Source organism: Lampris incognitus, chromosome 7, assembly GCF_029633865.1.
Source record: "Lampris incognitus isolate fLamInc1 chromosome 7, fLamInc1.hap2, whole genome shotgun sequence".
NCBI classification, from domain to species: domain Eukaryota; kingdom Metazoa; phylum Chordata; class Actinopteri; order Lampriformes; family Lampridae; genus Lampris; species Lampris incognitus.
Window position 1 is genome coordinate 62,379,293 of NC_079217.1, and position 25,000 is coordinate 62,404,292.

Below are 25,000 nucleotides of genomic sequence, written 5' to 3' on the forward strand. Positions count from 1 at the left end.
AAGTCTGCGTGTCGTTTGTGACGGCGTGCTGGCCGGGCTGCTTTATTACCGACGTGTTCACGCTTCACTTTTGCATGTTTTTACATCGACTTATCATGAATGTCATTGTGTCTTCGGTCTGATGTGTTGTTTGTTTTTTTTGAAGCCCTTGACCTGCAGCCCTACATGAGACCGCCAACCGGGGGATAGAAGAAACTACCGAGTTTAACACTTGTGAATATATCAGTCTTTACTCTGGACTGATGGAGCATTATTTAACAAACTCATTTCCACCCACCAAGGCCGGTGCTGGTGAACCAGGAAGTGTTGGAGTTGAGGTTAATGGTTTCCATGACGACTGGCTGGTTGGGGCACAGGCCTCGGGACATGCCGATGCAGACCAGCGGGTACTCCTGCTGGGGAATCACCAGCATCTCGAACAGCCGCAGGGGGCTGGGCAGGGGGAAGTCAAAATGCTGGGAGAAGGGAGGGAGGGAGGGACGCGGCGAGAGGTCACCAGAGTTTCACTTCACAGCGTAACAAAACCAAAGCGAAAGAAAAGCTGAAACAACAACATCTGCACATGATTCAGGGGACATCCCGCGAATCCGGCACATTAAGGTGTAAGTCTGTGGGCGTCTGAGTGGCGCGGCGTGGCGTTCTGATCCGTTGCCTGCCAAGACGAGGATCGCCGGTTTGAATCCCCGTGTTGTCTCCGGCTTGGTTGAGCGTCCCTGGGGACACTGTTGGCCATGTCAGCAGGTGGGAAGCCGGATGTGGATATGTGTCCTGGTCGCTGCATTGGCGCCGCCTTTGTTCGGTCATGGCGCCTGTTCAGGCGGGGGGGGGGGGGAGACAGGGGGGAATAGCGCGGTCCTCCCACGCGCTACGTCCTCCTGGTGAAACTCCTCACTGTCAGGTGAAAGGAAGTGGCTGGCGACGCCACGTATATTAGAGGAGACATGTGGTAGTCTGCGGCTCGGAAGAACGGGGTGATTGGTCCAGTACAATTGGGTAGAGAAGGGGGGGGGGTACATGTCTCCTCTAATATGCGTGGAGTCGCCAGCCACTTCTTTTCACCTCACAGTACGGAGTTTCACCAGGGGGACGTAGCGCATGGGAGGATCACGCTATTCCTCCTGGTTCCACTTCCCCCTGAACAGGCACCCTGACCGACCAGAGGAGGCACTAGTGCAGCAACCAGGACACATACCCACATCCGGCTTCCCACCGGCTGACATGGCCACTTGTGTCTGTAGGGACGCCCGACCAAGCCAGGGTAACACAGGGATTTGAACCGGCGATCCCTGTGTTGGCAGGCAACGGAACAGACCGCCATTCTACCCGGACGCCCCATATTGTGCAGCCCTTGTAACAAGATAACAGAGAACTAACACAGACCCGGTGGGTTTCATACCTTGATGAGCATGAACTTGTGCATGGGCTCATACCACTGGAGCAGCACCACGCTAGACTCCAGAGCACAACACAGGAAGACAACGCCGCGCTGCACGTTACCCGCTGCAAGAGAGGACAAAACTTATCAGATTTACCTTCCTGCTGAAAGACATACCTTGAATTTTACTCGTTCATCTTAGAGGTAACATAATCTTGGAATACTATCGGCGAAAATGCGGGCCCTTATTTTTTCCATAGTTCCCCTGCACGTTAGCTCAAGTGATGGGACTGGATTTCGTTACATAAGGTTAGCTAGAGGCTAGTGGCGCCAATAATGGAATGTCAACAATGCTAATGTTCTGTTTACAGAAAATAAAAGGTAGAAGCTTCAGTGTCAACATATGACAGATAGCTGGCTGAGGAAAATAACTAATGGACCAACCGACAGACCAAATCGGACCTAATTAAAATAATTGAAGCTAATTAATTTGAAAAGGGAAGTACTGTATATCAAGTAAGATTTTCAAAACTACTGAAAAAGGAAAAACACTGACACACACACAAATATCAGTGTACATCCTGTGTATATACGGAGGAGAGAATTATTCTAAAAGTAGTCATACAAATAAACTGAACGGTATCATCACTTGGCAGATTTGGACTCACCGACTGAACAGGTCCTGCAGCCCTTGGTATCTGGTATCTTACAGGTCACTGAGTATTTCCTATAAATGCAGGAAAAAAAGTTACATTATATATTCTGGAAGTTCTTAAAGATCCATTGCAAAGAAAATCCCGCTTTGCAGAGTCCTGTTGTACTTTCTAACAGAAGTTCTCCAAAATATTAGAGCGGCTGTTTTAGTGAAAATATGACCAAAGTCCCCTTGGAAACTTTCCTCTGATTTGACTGGACAGTCAATTAATTGTCATCCTCAGTCTGTCACTTGGTTTGTTTTTTACATAGTTGCCTAGCAACATCATGCAAGTTAGCGAGCTAGCTAGCTAGCTATCAGTGAAGAGTCTTGTGAACTCAACCTGCCGAGAATCGTCTGTGTTCAGAGGGCGCTAACACGGTTATAACAAATCAAATGATGCTTCTGAAACGGAAAAAAATGACACTTTTAACTTTAAAATCCCACAATAAAACTTGTCTCACTGAATTAAAATCATTGGACTGGATCTTTAAAACCTGCTGAAAGGTTTTTAAATGAAAATCTTTAACATCATTATAAATGAGTGAGAGCTAGATAAGAATACAGACAAGACAGAAAGACAGGCAGAGATAGATAGATAGATAGATGGATAGATGGATAGATAGATAGATAGATAGATAGATAGATAGATAGATAGATAGATAGATAGATACATCACATTAATTTTTGAAAGTGACCTGTATCTGATACCCTGAACTCTTGATCAATAACAACATGGACTCAGGTTCAGGTTGACTATGGGCATCGCCCCAAAAAGATCTACAATCAGTGACTTTGCATTCTTTCCATCGACTTCCATCAATATCATTTTGCCCCCAACTACCTTATGTCAAAACCACAACCCCAATAATACCCCACATAGTTCTACTACAAGCCAACCAATTCTGCCAACATGTGCCACAAAGAATGACATGAAATGCATGTAAATTCATTCCCTATACAGACACATGGTCACGTATAGGAATACGCGTCTGAGACCACGTTTTAGAGTCCAAATCAGAATTCAAAAAATGTTTTCTGTGCATTTTTTGTTGTTGACCCTTCCATAAAAAAAAGAGAAATCAGATATGCATCACATTTGTTGTACAAGTCAGAATTGACTTGGTGTAGTCTGAACATGGAGTTTTAATGAGAGAGAGAGACAGAGACAGACAGAGAGACAGAGAACGAGACTCATTATTACCGAGGTAACAGTCTGTGTGTTGTTATGGCGACTATCCTCTGGTCTTTCCGTGCCTGCTCATGCAACTCCTTCATTGAATGGGAATGAAGCTGTGACGATTTACCTGCATGCATGAGGCACAGCACAGTAGCGGTTTACTGAGACGGCCGGCTCTTACTGAAACAACCTGTCCTCTTAGCCGAGCCATGTATAACACAACAGCATTACAGAGTTAAATTTACAAAGACGAGGCATTACTAAAGACAAGATTAACGGCCAACTTGATAGGGCGAGGGCGGTCTGACAGGATGCAGAAGCAGGGCAGGCTAAGCTCACTGTTAGCCCATGCAGACCGCCAGTTCTGGTAACACCACCTGGCGGTGGCCTTGCCTGGCATTGACCGTGGTGTTTTTGGTGTCGTCTGGAGTGTGTGTCTGTGGGGGGGGGTGCCGAGGGTGTCTTGCTGGGAGAGCTGGCGTTGGATCAACTGGGGGAACCTGGTCTGCTGCGTCCAGTGGGCCCAAGGACCATGGCCCGTGCCTGGAGCTGTGCCTGAGGAGGAGGCACCGAGGGCGGTCTGACAGGATGCGGAAGCGGGGCAAGCTAAGCTAACTGCTAGCCTATGCAGACCGGCAGTTCTGACAGTCATCCTGGCTGGCCTTCGTTCCCTTGGACAGTGATTTTATTTTTATGTTTTTGTTTAGTTTGGATATATGTGTTAGTTTGGATATACGTGTTCTTGCAGTTGTTTATTTATTTATTTATTTGGCACTTTGAGCAACACGAGTCGAGTGCCATCCAGTTCCACCGTATTCGAGAGAAGACAGACATCTCTACAGCCGATATCTCCAAAAATCGGCAGCTCAACACGAAAAAGTCTAGATGGATAAGTAGCGCCACAGGTAAGAGGAAAAACATGTATTTTTGATTTTGGGGTGAGCTGTCCCTTTAAATGTGTCAGCTGCATTGTGTGCTAGCTAAGCTTTAAGTGTTTATTCAGCCTACACCCGGTGAATGGAGGAGCATTAAGGTTTTCAGTGAATGCATATGAGAGCACAGAAGAAAGGAAGAAATCCATTAAAGGCTAAATAACGATTAGTGTTAAAAGATGCATATTTGGCGTGGCTTATATAAAATCTATCTTTGTATCGAGCGTTCTGTGCCACATGTGTTGCCCTCGCTGTGCTTTGCAGTGTTTGCGTCTATTTGCTGTTGCACATTTCAATTCACTTCCAGGAATTAAAAAAAAAAAAGTTAATTCTCCCAGTTTTCTGCAAACTTTCACATCTGTGAGACTGTTCAGAAGCCTCAAGTCGTCCTGCAACGTGTTGCCGGAGAACAGCAGAGCAGCAGAACAGCAGAGCTGCAGAACAGCAGAGCAGCAGAACAGCAGAGCTGCAGAACAGCAGAACAGCAGAGCAGCAGAGCAGCAGAGCTGCAGAGCTGCAGAACAGCAGAACAGCAGAACAGCAGAGCAGCAGAACAGCAGAGCAGCAGAACAGCAGAACTGCAGAACTGCAGAGCTGCAGAACTGCAGAGCAGCAGAACAGCAGAGCAGCAGAACAGCAGAGCAGCAGAGCTGCAGAAGAGCAGAAGAGCAGAGCAGCAGAACTGCAGAGCTGCAGAACAGCAGAACAGCAGAGCAGCAGAACAGCAGAGCAGCAGAACTGCAGAGCTGCAGAACAGCAGAACAGAGCTGCAGCATATTTACCTGATACGGACATGAGGACATTGTTAATGATGTAGACCCAGGTGCACTTCCCTGGATACAACTGATGGAGAAACAAAGGAGACATCCATCATTCCATCCATCCATCCATCATTACACTCATTATCCATCCATTATTCCAATGCACCCATCCATCCATCAGTACATACATACACACATTATTTAAGTGCAATGTTTCACTCTGGAAACAAATCCATTTGACAGAGACCTCACACTTTATACAACTGTGTAATAAATGCTTTATACACTTTATGCTGTGGTGGTATTACTTACTGTTTTTGCAGCTCTTTGTGCACACACAATTCAACAAAAAGTATAACAAACTACTAACCCGTGATTTCTCTCTTGGCCTTGTTTACATTACAAAAGCATGGGTACATGTTATAAAATAACATGCTGCGTAACTTTACACGTCAGTTCAATGTCGCCTCACGATCCACCTACTGACTCACCAGCTCCATGGTGGCCTCAGAGCCATTGAGGTTGAGGGTGTAAATCCCTTCTTCGGCTCCCAGGATCAGATGCTGGTCTGAGGTGATAATGACGAGAGAGACGGACGGACAGACAGACAGACAGACAGAGAGACAGACAGGTTCATTCAATCAGTCACATAAATAATCAAACTGTCTTTATAAAGCACATGTACTGCAACGTGATAACATAAGTATAAATTAAACGATGCTCTGTGTGTGTGTGTGTGTGTGTGTGGTGGGAGGGTCAGGCGTTTGGTTTGGGTTGATCTGGTTCAGGTGACTGAGTCTGTACATCCGTCAGTGTCGATGGAACAGGGGGTCAGTGCATGTGTTTAAAGGACAGTACAGAAATCATATGAAAAAAGACAGGCTGCAATAAAACATGGAGCAGATAAAAACATCAAAGGCGGGGCCTCCGGGTAGCATGGCGGTCAATTCCATTATCTACCAACACGGGGATCACCAGTTCGAATCCCCGTATTACCTCCGGCTTGGTCGGGCGTCCCTACGGACACAATGGGCCGTGTCTGCGGGTGGGAAGCCGGATGTGAGTATGTGTCCTGGTCGCCGCACTAGTCTGGTCGGTTGGGGCGCCTGTTCGGGGAGGAGGGGGAACTGGGGGGAATAGCGTGATGCTCCCACGTCCTACGTCCTCCTGGGGAAACTCCTCACTGTCAGGTGAAAAGAAGTGGCTGGCGACCCCACATGTATGGGAGGAGGCATGTGGTAGTATGCAGCCCTCCCCGGATCAGCAGAGGGGGTGGAGCAGCGACCAGGACGACTCACAAGAGTGGGGTAATTGGCCAGGTACAATTGGGGAGAAAAAGAGGGGGGAAACCAACCCCACCTCCCCCAAAAAAGAGAAAAACATCAAAAGGCAAAAAGAAACAGTCAACGGAGTCAAATCACCTTCCTGACAGACAAAGATATGACGACACAACGTTTGACGGTAGACAGACAGACAGATAGCTAGATAAGACAGACAGACAGATAAACAGGTATATAGACATTCAGACAGATGAACAGGTATATATATATATATATATATATATATATATATATATATATATATATATAGATAGATAGACAGACAGACAGACAGATATAAACAGGTATATAGATAGATAGACAAACAGACAGACAGGTATATATAGATAGATAGATAGATAGATAGATAGATAGATAGATAGATAGATAGATAGATAGATAGATAGATAGATAGATAGATAGATAGATAGATAGACCGACATACAGATAAACAGGTATATAGACAGACAGACAGTCAGACAGATGAACAGGTATATAGATAGATAGATAGATAGATAGACAGACAGGTATATAGACAGACAGACAGACAGACAGATAAACAGGTATATAGATAGACAGCCAGACAGACAGACAGACAGGTATATAGATAGACAGACAGACAGACAGTTAAACAGGTATATAGACAGACAGACAGACAGATAAACGGGTATACAGATAGATAGACAGACAGACAGACAGATAAACAGGTATATAGATAGACAGACAGACAAATTAACGGGTATACAGATAGATAGATAGATAGACAGACAGACAGACAGACAGACAGACAGACAGACAGACAGACAGACAGACAGACAGACAGATAAGCAGGTATATAGATAGACAGACAGACAGATAAACAGGTATACAGATAGGCAGATAGACAGACAGACAGATAAATAGGTATATAGGTAGACAGACAGACAGCTAGACAGGTATATAGATAGGCAGGTAGACAGGTATACAGCTAGATAGGCAGATAGACAGACAAACAGGTATATATATAGGCAGGTAGACAGGTATACCGACAGATAGGCAGATAGACAGACAGATAAACAGGTATATATATAGGCAGATAGACAGGTATACAGACAGATAGGCAGATAGACAGACAGAGAGGGTGAGGGGCAGTTTGGTGCTTCCTGAGCGGCGAGTGGTATTCAGCGCTGACCTTTGCTGGTTGGGTTTTCCCAGATTGTGGAGCAGATGACTTTGAGAGGACAGCCGTGGAAGACCTTCTTAAAACTGACCTGGAGGTGAAACGCAGGCCGTCTTTTTATTATCTGCAGATCTGTGACAAACTATGAACGGCTAAGGGGTTAAGTTCAATGACACCAAAGAAAGCTGCCACACTATCGATTCTGACCCAAAGCCGAAGAGCAACGGTTGCAAAATGTGGTTACTGTGCCGGTCATTGGGAGGGTACGTGTGATGTTCACCCTGCTGACCGGCTTCATCTCACCTGTCACTCAAGCTGCACTGGAACCAACCGCAATTACTGAACCCTGTTCATTTCTTTCCTCTTACAGTTGTAAAAATCAGATTGTAAGATATGAGGCTATATATATACGTAACTTGTTGCATTATTTGCATGCATTTTAAATGGAGATGGAGGGGGGGGGGAGGTCTTGTAAGGAGAATAACACTCACAGTGGGCTTCCTCAGGACAGGAGTTACACATTCAGCTGATTCCTGAGAATACAAAAACAACGAAAAACACAAAAACACTTCTGTAAGAGACAGAAGATACAACTAAAAAGACCGATACGTCCTTCACTCACAGCTGAACAATGTGTAAAACCTATGCAAATGGAGGGGTTTCCTTCTGTCTTTGTTTTTCATTTGCAGGTTTTTGTTTAAACATTATTCCTGCATCTGTGATGGAATGAGATAGTTCTTCTCCATTGGTGTGACGTTACAGCAACAAGGGTCTCTTATGTTACTGTGACCGTTGTGTAACTGCAAAGATATGAAAACGAGTCATAAGTACGATGCTAAAGATGCTAAATGCTAAACCTACACCCTCAGAACACATTACTGTAAGTTGCTCTGGATAAGCTTCAATCTATCCATCCATCCATTATCTTAACCGCTTATCCTGCTCTCAGGGTCGCGGGGGTACTGGAGCCTATCCCAGCAGCCACTGGGGGGCAGGTGGGGAGACGGCCTGGACAGGCCGCCAGTCCATCACAGGGCCCACACACACACACACATATGTTCAGACCTAGGGACAATTTAGTATGGCCGGAGGAAACCCACGCTTAATTTCAAACTAATAGCAAGATAAAATGTTTTCTCTCATTTATGACAGGAGTATTTATGCCATTTATGTCATATTTATGTTATGTTATGTGTCATATGTGTATATATATATATATAACTTTGTTAAAAGAAACACTCAATGGTAGGAAAAGTGCTCAACAAATAAGGAGCAAAATGATCCAGTTAGTCAAGTAAATTCTCTATGAGACAGTACAAGCCTGTTTCATGCCATAAGCAATCACCAGCTGTCAATCACAGCTGACTGACAGCTGTGATTGACAGCTGTGACTGACAGCTGACACTATTTACTGGGTGACTTTCAATGAATTCGGAATATAATCAATTCCAGATTGATTAAAAGCTTATTAATCTATAATATGAACGAGTTACCAAACTTTTTTTTCGTGTCTCCCACAGGATTATTTCCTGTTATTTCATTTTGTTTTACCCTGGCTTGCTGTTGCCTCCTGCGAGGGTCTTTTGGGGGAAGCTCAGGAGGGATGAGGTCGGCAGGACAGTCAGTCAGCTGGTCCGGGCGGGGCACAGGTTCTGGAGAACACACACACACACATTTAATAAACCACTTAAAGAATAACTAAACCCAATACCCTTTTTGTGTGTTTTCTTCCATCTAAAGGTGCAAAACCAAGTGCTGCCAGCAGCAGCTAATAAAATGGACAATAGGTCTGTCTGATTTTGCTGTGAGCTGCTACTACTTTCGGCTGCTCCCGTTAGGGGGCGCCACAGCGGATCATCCGTTGCCATTTGTTCCTGTCCTCTGCATCTTCCTCTGCCACACCAGCCACCTGCATGTCCTCCCTCACCACACCCATAAACCTCCTCTTTGGCCTTCCTCTTCTCCTCTTCCCTGGCAGCTCCATATTCAGCTCCATGATGGCACTGTGACAAGGCGTTTGAAGGTCGCCTTTATATAGACCTGCTCTACACTGGGCAACAGCAGCGTAGTACCTGTAGCTGGTGGACGAGCCAAACCGTCTGGCCAATGGTAGCTTCAGGACAACAGGAGGCATGCTGGAAACTCTAGTATCTGGTCTCCTGTACTGCGGGCAGAAGGCAATGGTAAACCACTGTCTATTTTACCAAAAAACCCCAAATATGCTTAGCAACATGACAGCTGTTGAGCATGTTTTACGGCGGCCAACATCATAGTCGGATGATGCCGGAAGAAGAAGATGCACAAGACAAATTCCACTGTAACATAACATTACAATGACAAAAATAAAGTGGCTTTCTTCTTTCTTGCTACACCTAAATCAAACAGACATGTTTCATTAGCTGTATGTTTATCCGGCTATGCTAACATCACACAGGGTACATCTCAAGCCTCTCATTTGATATTTCCTCATTCATCAAGCCTCGCTGGAACCGGAAGTAGTTCTGGGCCGCCATTTTGAAGACCTTCCCAAAGCTCTTGTCTCTGCTCTGGGGTACAGAGTACAGAGAGCTTCTTCTGGATCGCCACCTTGCTGTGATGGAGAAGCTTGCCTGTACCAATGATCCCAAGAGCTACGCCATCTGGAGCTTGGCTCCTGGTAGGGTCACCCGAGGCGGATTGGTCAAGGGGGAGGTTCCAGATGAAGTGCGATCTAACACCAACAAAGGCCTCAATGGCAGAACCGGCAGAAGATGTCTCCCAGTCACAATGGCAGTGAAGGTGGATGAAGGCTGCAACAGAGGGCGGTCCCCAATCGTCTTGGCTCTTCCATGCCATTGGACTCTGGCCACCCCCTGCCAAGGACCATGTGATGGCTGCAGGCGCATCAGCCTCTCCATGTAAAAAGCTGCCACGCGCAGGCATCTAGCCATTATGCGGCTCCAGGATCGACCTCTACACCCACCTGAAGACCCAGAGGGAGGACGGTCAAACTCAACTGCTGATGAGGACAAGAGAGCAACCTTCCCGAATCAAAGATTCAAGAGTCAATCAATGTCCAATACTTACGACTCTGATGTGAGTAGATTGTTAATACTCCACAAAAGGACACAACAACATACCGAACTGGTCACTGGAGCAACTGAAGCAACCAGTCCAAAACCCCCTCTTTTGTACTGTATTTTGACCCCACCTATTGTGGAGCTTAATGTTAAACCACACCTTTGATTGTAGACCATATCCCACCATACACCCTTATTTTCTTGTTAAGACATTGTTCTGGGTTTCCAAAATCTACTGGTGCCTCAGTCTCCCAGGCACTGTGGTCTAGTGTGGCCTGTTACACAGACCGCCATCTAGTGGTCTTCTCAGTATACTACAGTTCTTATCCTACGCCATTACTTCCACAATTTTAATAAGAGATAATCAATTACCTATAATTATAACCCAGCATTTGATTCTTGATAATGACACATTGTATAAAATAAGCCTATTGCTTGTTTATGCTTAAACAAATTATTTCCCACCCTTAGTACCAAGACGAGCCCAGCACGTATGGTTTTTCACCTTTAGATGGCAGCAAAAACGGTGTAAGGTTCAGCTACCCTTTTATGTCTTCATTCCCTGCATGTTCTTTGGGTATAGTAGAAAGTGTGCTTCATATTTTCATGCGATTGCAAAGAGTAACGTAGATTCCCCGTGAACTCTGCATTTCATGACATGTCTGTCTTCAGCAAGTGTTTTCGTGTGTTTACAGCGTTTTGGAAACAATTCCGTAGGGGGAAATAAGTCACATTTTGACAATTACAGATGAAGGAAACAACCAAAACTTTACAACCACGCACACCTTGGGCCACACGCTGTCCATTATTTCAATAACATCACAATCCAGAACAAAGTCCTTGTTGATATTCTGCATCGCTTGCATCCCGGGGCGGACTGGGAAGGAAAAATGGCCCTGGACTTTTGACTTTTTGACTCAGACCGGCCCACCGCCACCCATACAAACCACGCCACACTTTATGCAAACAAGATTACTGAACAATATCTAAAACAATACCTTCAGTAAAATAGATGTAAAATAGAACAAGGGGAATGTATTGCTCTGAGGAGGGGGTGGGCCAGAAGGAGCGCATTTTGCCACAATGGCACCGGCAGCAAGGTGGCAAGAATCTCTGGAACCATCTGACCAGTAACAGAAATAATGTTCACCACATTCACATTATTTCTCTTTTTGTTTGTCCATCTTGCACCACTCCACTATTTATCCAAACGTCGCCACTTAAGAGATGGGAAAGGGACGGGGCCTAGGAAACGCCAGAATGGACCGGACCAAATGGCCCAGGAAACGTCAGAATGGACCGGACCAAACGGCCCAGGAAACCCCAGAATAGACCGGACCAAATGGCCCAGGAAACGCCAGAATGGACCGGACCAAATGGCCCAGGAAACCCCAGAATGGACCGGACCAAACGGCCCAGGAAACGTCAGAATGGACCGGACCAAATGGCCCAGGAAACCCCAGAATGGACCGGACCAAATGGCCCAGGAAACGTCAGAATGGACCGGACCAAACAGCCCAGGAAACCCCAGAATGGACCGGACCAAATGGCCCAGGAAACGTCAGAATGGACCGGACCAAACAGACCAGGAAACCCCAGAATGGACCGGACCAAATGGCCCAGGAAACATCAGAATGGACCGGACCAAACAGCCCAGGAAACCCCAGAATGGACCGGACCAAACAGCCCAGGAAACCCCAGAATGGACCGGACCAAACAGCCCAGGAAACCCCAGAATGGACCGGACCAAACAGCCCAGGAAACCCCAGAATGGACCAGACCAAATGGCCCAGGAAACGTCAGAATGGACCGGACCAAACGGCCCAGGAAACCCCAGAATGGACCGGACCAAACAGCCCAGGAAACCCCAGAATGGACCGGACCAGAAGTAACTGGCTGGGAGAGAGAGGCTGACAGATGTACTACCCAACCGCAGTGGGCCCACTCGCCTGGGCCACTCAGACGCACAACACTTGGTTATTTCTATTTAAGTGGGGGCTGGGGTCGACCCCGATTGTCAAGCGGCCCACCGGGAAAACTCCCGGTGCTCCAGATGGCCAGTCCGCTGCTGCTTGCATCTGCATGGCGATGGATAATCAACAAATCCTGAGTCAGTTAACCATTAATTAATCCCGATCACGAACGCTGTTGTAGCTGCTCATTTTAATGGCTCCTGTCGAAACGGGATTTTTCCAGCAGCAGCCATACGGCGCCTGTAGGGTGAGATTTACGTCTCCGGCTGAACACATTAGAAGGAGTAAAGAAGGAGATATGTCAGACCAAGTTTGTACAAGATTATTACCAACAGATACCCCAACATTAACAGCTAAACCAAAGGTCAAACCACATTGTTTACTTCGAGAGTGGCGACTGTGCTTCGAGCACTCAAACATCATTTGCAATAACCAGTATCTCCACTGGTGTAAGTGTTGAATCAAAACAGACAGAGAGGCAGGCAGGACAACGTGTCGGCCATTTCAAACCCGTGACCTCGGTGACACGTCCTGATATAAAGAGTTTACATCCATCCATCCATCCACTATCTGAACCGCTTATCCTGCTCTCAGGGTCGCGGGGATGCTGGAGCCCATCCCAGCAGTCACTGGGCGGCAGGCGGGGAGACACCGTGGACAGGCCGCCTGGCCATCACACGGCGATTCACCTGACCTACATGTCTTTGGACTGTGGGAGGAAACCGGAGCCCCCGGAGGAAACCCACGCGGACACGGGATGAACATGCAAACTCCACACAGAGGACGACCCCGGACGACCCCCAAGGTTGGACTACCCCAGCTAGAGTTTACTACGTGCACACTGTATAATACAGTAGAAGTTGGTGAACTTGTTGACGCACCTGAGCGGGTATGTCTCGTGGAGCGCGGTCTTGGGACAGGTCGCGTGTGCGTGCCGCTCGAGGTCCGCAGGAGAGGTGAGGGGGCGAGGAGGGAGCCAGGCACCCGCAACCGATCCTCCTCCGCCGTCATGTTCTCCTCTGAGCTGGTCCGCACCTTGGACTGCACAATCAGAATTAGAACTGGGATCAGATTTGGAATGAGGTCAGAATAAGAAGCAGTTATTTCAATTTCTTTCCTTATATCCACTGTGTGTGTGTCTATATATATATACACATCCATCCATTATCCAAACTGCTCATCCTGCTCTCAGGGTTGCGGGGGATGCTGGAGCCTATCCCAGCAGTCATTGGGCAGCAGGTGGGGGGACACCCTGGACAGGCCGCCAGGCCATCACAGGGCCCACGCACACACGCCTAGGGACAATTTCGTACAGCCGGTTCGCCTGACCTACATGAAACCAGAGCCCCCGGAGGAAACCCACGCAGACACGGGGAGAACACGCAAACTCCACACAGAGGACGACCCGGGACGACCCCGGAGGTCGGACTACCCCGGGGCTCGAACCCAGGACCATCTCGCTGTGAGGTGATCGCGCTAGCCACTGCGCCACCGTGCCGCCAATGAATCATATATTATCATTATAATATTAAACAAGGTAATAATTTCAAAACAAACTATTTATTTACTGCTCTGAGATTGCCGGGGAGTAAAATCACACCAGAGAAAATAACTAATTACACACTAATTACACCAGAGGAAATATTCTATGAAACCATAAAACAGGCAAAGTGAAGCAAGTAAATCCGCCGCACCGCTCAAAGCAACTCCTGCAGTGGTTTTTAGCCCTGGTGTCAGAACTACACCGTGATGGTGGTGTGACTTTTAACAGCAAAGATTAGCAGGATGGTTGTTGTGTGTTACATCGGTGAAACGCTGTTTACTCGGTCCGTTTTAATTTTCCTTCTCACTACTACTATCCTGCAGCACACAGCATACAGACCAGAACCTCGTTTTACCATACGAACACCCCCTTCACTCGACTTTATCCCGACAGATAATAATGGTTTGAGGAAATCTAACTCCCTTTGGAAAGCAAAACCCCCATCTGGACATTTCCAGATTACATGTGTATCAGTTCATTTATCTGTGCTGGCCTATGGCCTATGTGGGCTAGTCTGCAGGGCCCAGGTCAAAAGGTTTTAATACCCTTGTAACTACACCCATGCATGGTGCACCCGTGTACCATGCATGAAGTATTCGGATTCTGGTGCATGGGTGCAGGGGTGCATTACACCCATGCGCTCCATCTCTTTCTCTCATCTAAGACACTCATTCTCTCACACTCGCACTTCTTTCACGCTGTCCTCCCGTCTTGGTTTTTATTTTTTCGCTCATGTTCACATCTCGCTCTGGTATGCTGCTGTCTGCAACACTTTAACCATCTGTCGTCATCTCTATCTCGCTCTTTATGCTGAAAACCTCAACCACATCTTCTTCAAATGAAGCAACACGTTTTGTTTTTTTTTGACCAGTGAAAACATGAAAATCCCCAGGTTGATTCATTCTGACTGTTCCGATGCTGACTGACTGTTCTGCTCACCTACTAATAAGGCTTATTCAAGGAAATATATATACATACTTTATGGACATAAGTATTGGGATATACCTCTTAATCATTGAATTCAGGTGTTTCATTCAGACCCATTGCCACAGGTGAATAAAATCCAGCAGTTAGCCATGCAGTCTGCATTTACAAACATTTATGAAAGAATGGGTCGTTCTGAAGAGCTCAGTGAATTCAACCGTGGTACTGTCATAGGGGGCAGCACGGTGGCGCAGTGGTTAGAGCGGTCACCTCACGGAAAGAAGGTCCTGGGTCGAGCCCCGGGGTAGTTCAACCTTGTGGGTCGGCCCGGTTCGTCCTGTGTGTGGAGTTTGCATGTTCTCCCCGTGTCTGCGTGGGTTTCCTGCGGGGGCTGCGGTTTCCTCCCACAGTCCAAAGACATGTAGGTCAGGTGAATCAGCCATACTAAATTGTCCCTAGATGTGAATGTATGTGTGTGTGTGTCAGCCCTGTGTGATGGCCTGGCGGCCTGTCCAGGGTGTCTCCCCGCCTGCCACCCAATGACTGCTGGGATAGGCTCCAGCATCCCTGCAACCCTGAGAGCAGGATAAGCGGTTCGGCTAATGGATGGACTGTCATAGGATGCCACCTTTGCAATAAGTCAGTTCATGAAATTTCTTCCCTGCTGGATATTCCACAGTCAACTGTAAGTGCTATTATTGAAAAGTGGAAGCGTTTAGGAACAACAGCAACTCGGGCAAGAAGTGGCAGACCACGTAAAGTCACACAGCGGGGTCACCGAGTGCTGAGGCGCATAGTGTGTAAAAGTCGTCAACGCACAGAGTTTCAAACTTCCTCTGGCATTAACATCAGCACAAAAACTGTGTGCCGGGAGCTTCATGGAATGGGTTTCCGTGGCCGAGCAGCTGCATGCAAGCCTTACATCACCAAGCACAATGCCAAGCATCGGATGGAGTGGTGTAAAGCACGCTGCCGCTGGACTCTGGAGCAGTGGAAACGTGTTCTGTGGAGTGACGAATCACGCTTCTCTGTCTGGCAGTCTGATGGACGAGTCTGGGTTTGGCGGATGCCAGGAGAGCGTTACCTGCCTGACTGCATTGTGCCAACTGTAAAGTTTGGTGGATGAGGGATAATGGTATGGGGTTGTTTTTTAGGGGTTGGGCCAGGCCCCTTAGTTCTAGTGAAGGGAAATCTTAATGCTTCAGCACACCAAGACATTTTGGACATTTCTATGCTTCCAACTTTGTGGGAACAGTTTGGGGAGGGCCCTTTTCTGTTCCAGCATGACTGTGCCCCAGTGCACAAAGCAAGGTCCATTAAGACATGGTTGGGTGAGTTTGGTGTGGAAGAAGTTGACTGGCCCACACAAGAGCCCTGACCTCAACCCATTAGGTGGTTCTTTAACAGTCTGAAGTTTCTGGCAGCCTCCTGCAGTCATAAGTGACTGGTCATCCTGGGTATAAGCCCTTGCCACCAGGACCAACCTGTCATAGCATAGACAGTGCTACTGAGGACTGCGCAACCCCTGTGGCTGTCCAAGCAAATTTGTGAACATTCTATCACAGTTTCATGATGGGATGGTGGCACGGGTGGCCATAGGAGGACAGGAATCCGTGCCCTTTAATGTATGCACTGGAGTGAGGCAGGGGTGTGTGCCGGGACCGGTACTCTTCAACATTTACCTCCTATGTGTCACAAAACTTTTTCACAAAGATCTGGAAGACAGTAGTGGGATCACAATAGACTTTAGGCTAGATGGAAACCTCTTCAACAGCCGAAGGTTCCAGGCAACCACCAAGTTGTCTGCAGTGCAGGTCCTTGAGCTGCAATACACCGACGACTGCACTCTTGTAGCTCACACACCAGAAGACCTGCAAACCATCCTTGCCGGAGTTGTGAATGCCTACAGCTGGCTGGGTCTATCAGTCAACACCACCACGACTGAGGTGTTATGCCTGTCTTCACTATAGAACACCAGCCACTCTCAATTGCACCATCTTTCAAATACCTGGGCAGCATCCTTTCTGAGGGCTGCAGCCCTGATCACGAAATTCATAATAGAATCAAACAAGCCTCTGTAGCCTTCGGCAGCTTTACAGCTGTGAAGCCTGGGTCACATACAGCCACCATCTAAAGTTGCTGGAGCGGTTCCACATAAGGTGTCTGCAGTGAATCATGGGGATCATGTGGCGTGACCGTGTTCCTCATGCTGAGATTCTTGCTAGGACAAACTGCAAGAGCATTGAAGCCACGGTCACTGAACACCAACGGCACTGGCTTGGGCGTGTCATTAGGACGCCTCAAGAACGTCTGCTACGTCGAGTCCTGTATGGACAGCTTCATCTGGGCTGCCAGTCCACAGGTGGTCAGAAGAAGCGATACAAAGACCAGCTAAAAACATCGCCGAAGAAGTGTTGTATCGACCCCTTGAGACTGGAACAGGTTGCCATCAACCGTTCCAACTGGTGGGACATCTGCCACAGAGGTATAGAACAGCTGGAAATGGAGAGGAATGTGAAAAAGCAACAGAAAAGACTGAGGAGACACACAACCATGCCAACATCTCCAGACTACGCCCTGCTTTAACACAACAGTCAATGCTTTGGTCACATCACACTTTGACTACTGCAATGTGATCCTGGCAGCCATTCCCAACAACCTCATTCACCGACTTCAACTCATCCAGAATTCTGCAGCACAGTTTATCACACGTTCAAAGTCCACTGACCAAGTCTCTCCCCTGCTGATTCAATTACCATGGAATTGATTTTAAAATTTTTGTAATTCATTTTAACATTTTTATTATTAACATTCAAAGCTCTTCTTAATCTATCCCCTGCTTATCTCACAGACCTCCTTCAGACTTACACTCCATCTCGCTCCCTGCGGTCTTCACCAGCAGGTCTATTGGCACTACCAGCCATCAACCTCAGCGCAATGAGTGCCAGGGCTTCCTCCTATGCTGCACCTAAACTCTGGAACTCCATTCCCCACCACATCCACTTACTGGACTCCATTACAGAATTCAAAACTGCTCTTAAACCCCACCTTTTTAAGCTTGCATACTCACTTTAACAGCATCACATTCATCTTTTTTTACTCCTGCTGATGTATGCTCTATTGCTTATTGTGTTTTATTGTTGATTGCACTAATGTTTTTACTGCTTTGTTTTATTGTATTTGATGTAAAGTGACCTAGAGTGTCATGAAAGGTGCCTTTAAATATTTTTTTATTATCAAATAATGATTTTCCAAAAAAGTTGTAGCAAATAAATAAACAGATTTGAACTTAATATGTAACATATCTCTTTCATACAGACTAAGTTATTTTGTTCCCCAGCTAGCTGAATAATCACCCTTGGAGGAAGTGGAGGTGGGACGTCATCAGCCGGCATTGAGAGAACTCTGTGAGAGAAGACACAAGGTCGGTTAAATCTGCTGTGTTTCTGAGACAAAGCTTCAACAAAACACACAAGTCAGATTCTCTGCTGCGAGTCAAGCATCTTACCTGGTGGTCTGTACAGTAGGGCTGATGAAGAGCGAGCGAAAGAGAGACACAGAGAGACAGAGACAGAGAGAGAGACAGACAGTCATTTGATGAGCTGAGACAAATGTGTTGTAAATGAGAAAAGTTTCAGTCTACAGTTAGATTTCTCCTATTTGTAGAATATCACACCTACTCCAACAAAATAGCGTTTAGTGATTCGTAGATAAACCAATTGCTTTCAGAAAGTCATAATTTAATTTGTTTATTTGTTTTTAAGATACTGAGGTTTATTTTTACAAAGTGTTTGCTGTTAAATTCTCTTAAACTTGAGATGAATATGGAATTGATAAACTGGTTTGTTATTATTCTTACATGTCCACATCGTCATAATCATCATCTGAGTCCTCATCCACATTGAGGTCTCTGAGAGAGAGAGAGAGACTTTAATTAGTCACTTTAAGGACATGTGGTTGCATTAAGTGAATTATTGTATCATAATTGTAACAGTATGTTTTGGTGGACACAGCTTGTATGTATTGGGTGGTTACATGTTTACTGTTGTTATCTTTGATCACACCGAAACAAATTCCAGATCAACTGTAAGGTTGATATGGTAATAAATCATTGACTCTTAAAGAGACGGGGGGCAGGGGGTAAGGAAAGAAAGCAAGAAAGACATGTGAGGACAACGACAAAGTGACTGCAGAGAAAGAGAGACAGCAAAACAGGACACAGCAGAGGAAAGAGAGCAACGGATCCACAGAGAGAAGAGATATAAATTCATAAAGGAAAGGAAAGCAACGGTGAGCAAGAAAGAGACAGTTACACCATCACACAGGGAAAGAGTAAAAGAGAAAGACAAAGGGAGGAAAAGACAAGGAAAAACATAAACAGGTCTAAAACAGAGATGAAGGAAAAGAAAGAGAGTGAAAGCAAAACAGAGAACGGGAGAGAGAGAGAGAACAAGAGAGAGCGAGATAGAGAGACAGACAGAGACAGAGACAGAGAGGGGGAAACGGAGACACCACGTGTATAATTACGACTCTCTAAGACCATGTGATCTTCCATCAGTCTATGATTGGCTGATCCAGAGAATTTCCATTTACCTGACTGGGCTCTGTCCACTATTAGTAGATCCCAGTGATCGGTGTAACTGTTGAAAGAGAGAAAATCAATCATCACCAGTGAGGCTATGATATATAAATATAATATAATGTGTATAAATATAATCCTATACAGTAGTTACACCTGCACAGAGGAGGGTAAGGAAAAAGAATGGAGTCACAGGTTATACCTGTTAACTCATATGTTCCCATTCACAACATATGCTTGTTTCATCCATCCATCCACCCATTATCCAAGCCGCTTATCCCAACTGGGGTCGCGGGGATGCTGGAGCCTATCCCAGCAGTCACTGAGCGGCAGGCAGGGAGAACTCCTAGACAGGCTGCCAGGCCATCACAGATGCCTGCTTTATGTGCATGAAAAAGTTTGGGAAACTCAGACACTTTGGTGGAAAAAGCGAGGCAGCCTTTTAAATCACCTCAGACAACTAAAGAAGTTCAGTGTCTCGCCACAGATCCAGAAAACCTTTTACTCTGATGCCAGCGGGAGCATCCTGGCAGGGTGCCTCGCCGCCTGGTATGGGAATTGCACCTTTCAAGACCAAAAGGCCCCGCAGAAGGTGGTGCGGTTGGCTGAGGGTACCACCGGGTCAACACTCAACCCCCTACAGGTCTTGCACACCAGGCGGTGCATGACCATGGTTAAAAGAATTATTATGGATCCCCATCATCCCAACAACGGACTGTTTCAGCCACTGCGGTCAGGCAAATGCCTCCGCAGCCGTGACGCCAACACACAGAGACTCAGGAGTTTCTTACCCCCACTAGTATTTTATTACTAATATATTTTTTAAGAAATGTTTTTCTTTTCTCCCTTGTCTGTGTCTATGTGAATGAGGTTGTTGTATATCTGTCGTGTATTTATTTGTACTTGATGTAATTTCGGAGGATGTAGGGGGGGGTTGGAGGGGAGACATGTTAGGGAGCAGGGGAGGGATGGGAATAATACTGGATTTATTTCAAATGCTGATTCTGTCATTTGTAAAATGCAAAATCCAATAAATGTAAGTTCCAAAAAATTATTGTATTTTTTTTTGTTATTGTTGTTCTGTTTCTCTTTTTTTGCACAGTTTTTGGAGTTTGCCAAAGCGTCATTTCACTGCTTATTGTACTTGTACTTGAAGAATGTGATGAGTAAACCACTAAATCTGAATCTTGGCCTGCAGCCATGAATTAAAGATTGTGGCTTTACCCTAAAACGGGACCACTGAACTAAATGTCAGGTTAGCTCGATTTGAAAAACTGCGTCGTGTAAAATGAACTACACTTGGTTCACCACTGCAGTCCTCTCACTAAGTGTCCCTTCTGACCGAGTAAGCTCATGCTAAATATCCAGCTATGTACGTCGTGATACTTAACATGTCGAAATGAAGAGACATACTGATAACACAATCATCAGTTCCATCATAATCATCACAAACTTACCGTTGCTCCCAGTGAGTCTTTCTTTACCGGCCTCTGAGTATAGATTTGCTCCACTGCACACAAAAAACAAAATAAATTATAATTATGACTGATTCAAAAGTGGATTAGTGAGACAGTCCTTCGCTACTTTTTAATCATCCTATTCAATCAGTGTATTGCAATGTCAGCATTCTGTGAGTACATCTTAAAAAGTGTTGTCCTCTCTATCTGAGTAATGAGCATTTCAGGGCACTAATAATGAAAACTGTCAATTATAATCAAAATAAGCTGCCTGTAGATATCAGCAATTTGCCACAACTAATATTACTACACAATCAACAACTATTAGGAACAGGAGAAACATAGAACTCGAATGAAGAAGAAAAAAAAAAGACTCAAAGGAGCATAAGAGAAACGAGTTCGAAAAGGTAGGATAAAGCGGTAGCATAAAAGTAGCATTAAGTAGTATAAAAGCTAGCATAAAGAAGGTTAAATTTGCAAAACCAACAAGGATAAAATGTAGTAGCAGTGCCGTGGTAGCGAACTTTGCAACTTGTAACCGTTGCCTACCAACACGGGGATCACCGGTTCGAATCCCCGTGTTGCCTCCGGCTTGGCTGGGCATCCCTACAGACACAACTGGCCGTGTCTGGGGGTGGGAAGCCGGATGTGGGAATGTGCCCTGGTTGCTGCACTAGCGCCTCCTCTGGTTGGTCTGGGCGCCTGTTCGGGGGGAAGGGGGAACTGGGGGGAATAGCGGGATCCTCCCTCCTCACTGTCAGGTGAAAAGAAGCGGCTGGCGACTCCACATGTATGGGAGGAGGCATGTGGTAGTCTGCAGCCCTCCCCGGATCAGCAGAGGGGGTGGAGCAGCGACCGGGACGGCTCGGAAGAGTGGGGTAATTGGCCGGATACAAATGGGGAGAAAAAAAGGGGGAGGGGGGGGCAAACTTTGCGACTTAAAATTAACGTTAAGTAATCCGCTAAGTAGGATCTGTAAGCCGAGCAGTCAAGTTGCGAGGAGGAAATGGTTAGATGTTGAAACATTACTGTAGAAAAAGTAATTAATGTACAGAAAATCTGTCATAAAATATAAATTGCGGCAGACTGAGAGTCTGTTGACCTACAGGTGATGTCAGAGTCAGTCCTCTGAGCCTGGTTATGTCTATTGATGGAGTGGATTCTCCTGAGGGAACCGGGTACCGCCACCTAGAGGACCAAGGAGGAAATGTACTGTCAATGCTTGGCTAGCTCACACGACTGTCCAGTGAAGTTCAGGTTTAGGTAAAAGGGGTAGTAGTGTCTATTTGATTGATATGCTGCCTCTGGGAGGTACGGGGTTCTGTTTCATAGCTACTATGTTGATGACACACTGCTTTACTTCTCTGTATCAACTGATGACATGAGGGGTTTGGACGTGACGGTAACTGTATCCCTGACATTTGTAAGCCTTTCTGTTTTCCAGTGTTGACTATCAATCAATTACATATCCGCTTTATAGTGATCCCATCTGTCCAGGCTAATACGACCACTGTAAGCAGTTGACAACTTAAAGTGAAGATGTTGGGGGGGTTTGGGTTATTGTATGGATGACCATCTATGTGTACAGTTATTACATAAATATAGTGCAATCTCTATTTTACTGGATTTGATTGACTGAAAGACAGAGACTGTACTGGAACCAAATTTCAGCTGCTTCAAATAGGCGTTTAAAAATAGACTATACGTTGCCTGAAGCACATTTTATTAATAGTAGGCCAAGGCTTAAAAATGAAACTAAGCCTCTGCCGCTTTAGGCCATCTGGCAAATTTGGAGGCAGATTTTTGGAGTTTACCTTGGTTTTAGAATAGTTTGTTTTCGATTTCCCATGTATGAAAGAGCCAAAATGATCCCTTTTAGCACACTGTTACGATCACAATAACCAGATGTTAAACAGCATTAGGATAGGAATGGTTAAGCTACTTTCGATCCCCATAAGCAGCTTCGACTGTCGGTCAAAACTCTGATGCTCATCTTTTAGCTAAAAAGCAGAAACAGAGCACACATAAACCCTGTTAGCACTCAGTGGCTGTCTCTTTGTTTGAGAACTGATTTCAAAATTCAACTTTCAGTTTTTAAACCTCCCCACTGCCTAGCCCTCAACCCCCCACCCCGCATTTATCTGATGTGCTCAGGGGAAAAACAAAAATCTCCAGGACTGTATTTTTAAATAACAACTGAAACTCAAGTAATAAAACGTTCTAAGATAATAAATGTCTTTTTTTGAAGCCTCCATATGGATGTATTAAGGTAGAGCATTGAAGACACTAGGACCTCCATCTCGTCCTCCTCTGAGACCAGGCAGCTCTTCAGTTTCTCCGGGTGTTGGACCTTCTCCAGCAGATCCAGGATCAGGTCCTGTTTGAGACACTGCTGGGTCACAAACACGTGCTGTGGAGGGGGGATTAGAAGGAGGTAAAGAGGAGAGAAAGGAGTTGCTGATTGGACCAAGAAGATGAAAACTTGAATGTAATCTCCTGATGTGAACATCAGAGCAGGGTTGTATTCAAGTCCAGGCCAGGACCAAGACTACAGGGCTCTGACACCACCTCAAAACACTTTAAAGAACAAATGCTAAATACGATGTGATTACATTACATGTCGTTTAAGATGATATCCTGTCATGAATGGAAGAAAAGCTATGAGTAATCTGTTGTATCGTTTTGAAAAATGGACTGGTTTTTATGGTGTGAAATCATAGAAATGAACAGAAATAACCAGAAATCTTTGGTGGTGGCTGAAGCCGAATCAAAGCGGTATGGGAATCAAAACCATCTTGTGTCAGAGCACAGACAGAGGGCGTCACATGGTGGATTTAAACTTAAAATACTGTAGGTTTGGATATGTCTGTGGGTCTGACCAGTCGATAATCTTTCGTGAGAATAGGTCTGGCCACTTTCTCATTGAGGCCAGTCTCAAAAAGGCAATACCATACAAGAAGAGGACCCTCCGGTCTCAGTTAAGGAGACTAGTTTCACTGGTTTCAATATGATTTTAATAGCAACAACCCGAAACATGCTCGCAAGTTGTGCACTGTCAGAGACAGCTTATAGTGGAGACAGATCACTCTATCAGTTTACAATTTGAAATGCTGACAGCACAAGACCATGCAAAGTCATGCTGTCAGCAAAACCAGCCAATCGGACTCAAGCGGCTGCAGTATTGTTACTTACAACAGCCCACTTTTTTGATATGGCCAACAGCGAGAAGAAAGCCAGACCATTTGTCACTCAAAAGTCAAAGCGCTCAACCTTCTGTACCACCGCTTCGACCAGAGACGTACTGACCGACAGCATCTTGGAGGCACTGGGTCTCTTCTTCGGGTTCCTCACCAACATGGCCTTTACAAAGCTGTAGAACGTGGAAGACCTATGCGAGGACATGGAGAGGAGGATGGAGGAGGAAAAGTCACAATTTTCTCTCAGCAACACAACGCTGAAGGGAAAAGAGATCGCTGGACTACTCCGAGCGGGCAACAACATATCCTAAAATGGTAGGACAGTAGTGTTAATAATAGGTACGTTTACCTCTTTGTATCTGGGTTAAAACCGTTTTCATAAACTTATCAGTGGGTTTAGTTGAACCTGCAGTTTGTGCAACTTTTCTTCATTTTTAAGTGACTTTTTTTCTACAAATGAACTGTTCAATCAAGAATGAGGCCTGAGATCACACACTCAAGACCAAAGTTTAACCGACCCCGACAGTCTGTCCGACCTCAGGGGTAACTCACAACTTTACAACACACAGTTCCTGACCCTGGTTAAACTGTAAGTGTGCTGGGGTGAGAGTCTGTTTTTGTTTTACCATTTAGATTTGTCCTTCAGTTTAGGAGGCTGGTAACCACTCTTCGACATGAGGAAGAGGACCCTGGGGAGACACACAAGCATCGTGCGGGTGAGAACTGGCTAGTGTACGTGTGAATGTGTGTGTGTGTGTAGATGAGTAATATATGTATGTATGCTTGTGCTGATAAACAGAATGTGTGACTGCTTTGCTCTTTTTTGGCAACCGACTTAGCATGTGGGC

General features: G+C 45.8%; 1 protein-coding gene across 1 annotated transcript in view; it reads right to left on the bottom strand.

The window, feature by feature from the left end:
• The window catches only part of LOC130115679 (mitogen-activated protein kinase kinase kinase kinase 5-like), a 74,095-nt gene that overhangs the window by 6,889 nt on the left and 42,206 nt on the right, over positions 1-25,000 (bottom strand). The window contains 19 exon segments of the mRNA XM_056283446.1: positions 278-455; positions 1,397-1,500; positions 2,044-2,102; positions 3,274-3,376; positions 4,964-5,024; positions 5,434-5,510; positions 7,433-7,511; positions 7,912-7,953; positions 8,972-9,072; positions 13,334-13,493; positions 18,276-18,324; positions 18,428-18,448; positions 18,779-18,829; positions 19,513-19,559; positions 20,956-21,008; positions 22,062-22,143; positions 23,249-23,365; positions 24,262-24,343; positions 24,779-24,841. Of these exon segments, the coding sequence (XP_056139421.1) occupies positions 278-455; positions 1,397-1,500; positions 2,044-2,102; positions 3,274-3,376; positions 4,964-5,024; positions 5,434-5,510; positions 7,433-7,511; positions 7,912-7,953; positions 8,972-9,072; positions 13,334-13,493; positions 18,276-18,324; positions 18,428-18,448; positions 18,779-18,829; positions 19,513-19,559; positions 20,956-21,008; positions 22,062-22,143; positions 23,249-23,365; positions 24,262-24,343; positions 24,779-24,841 (1,529 nt within the window).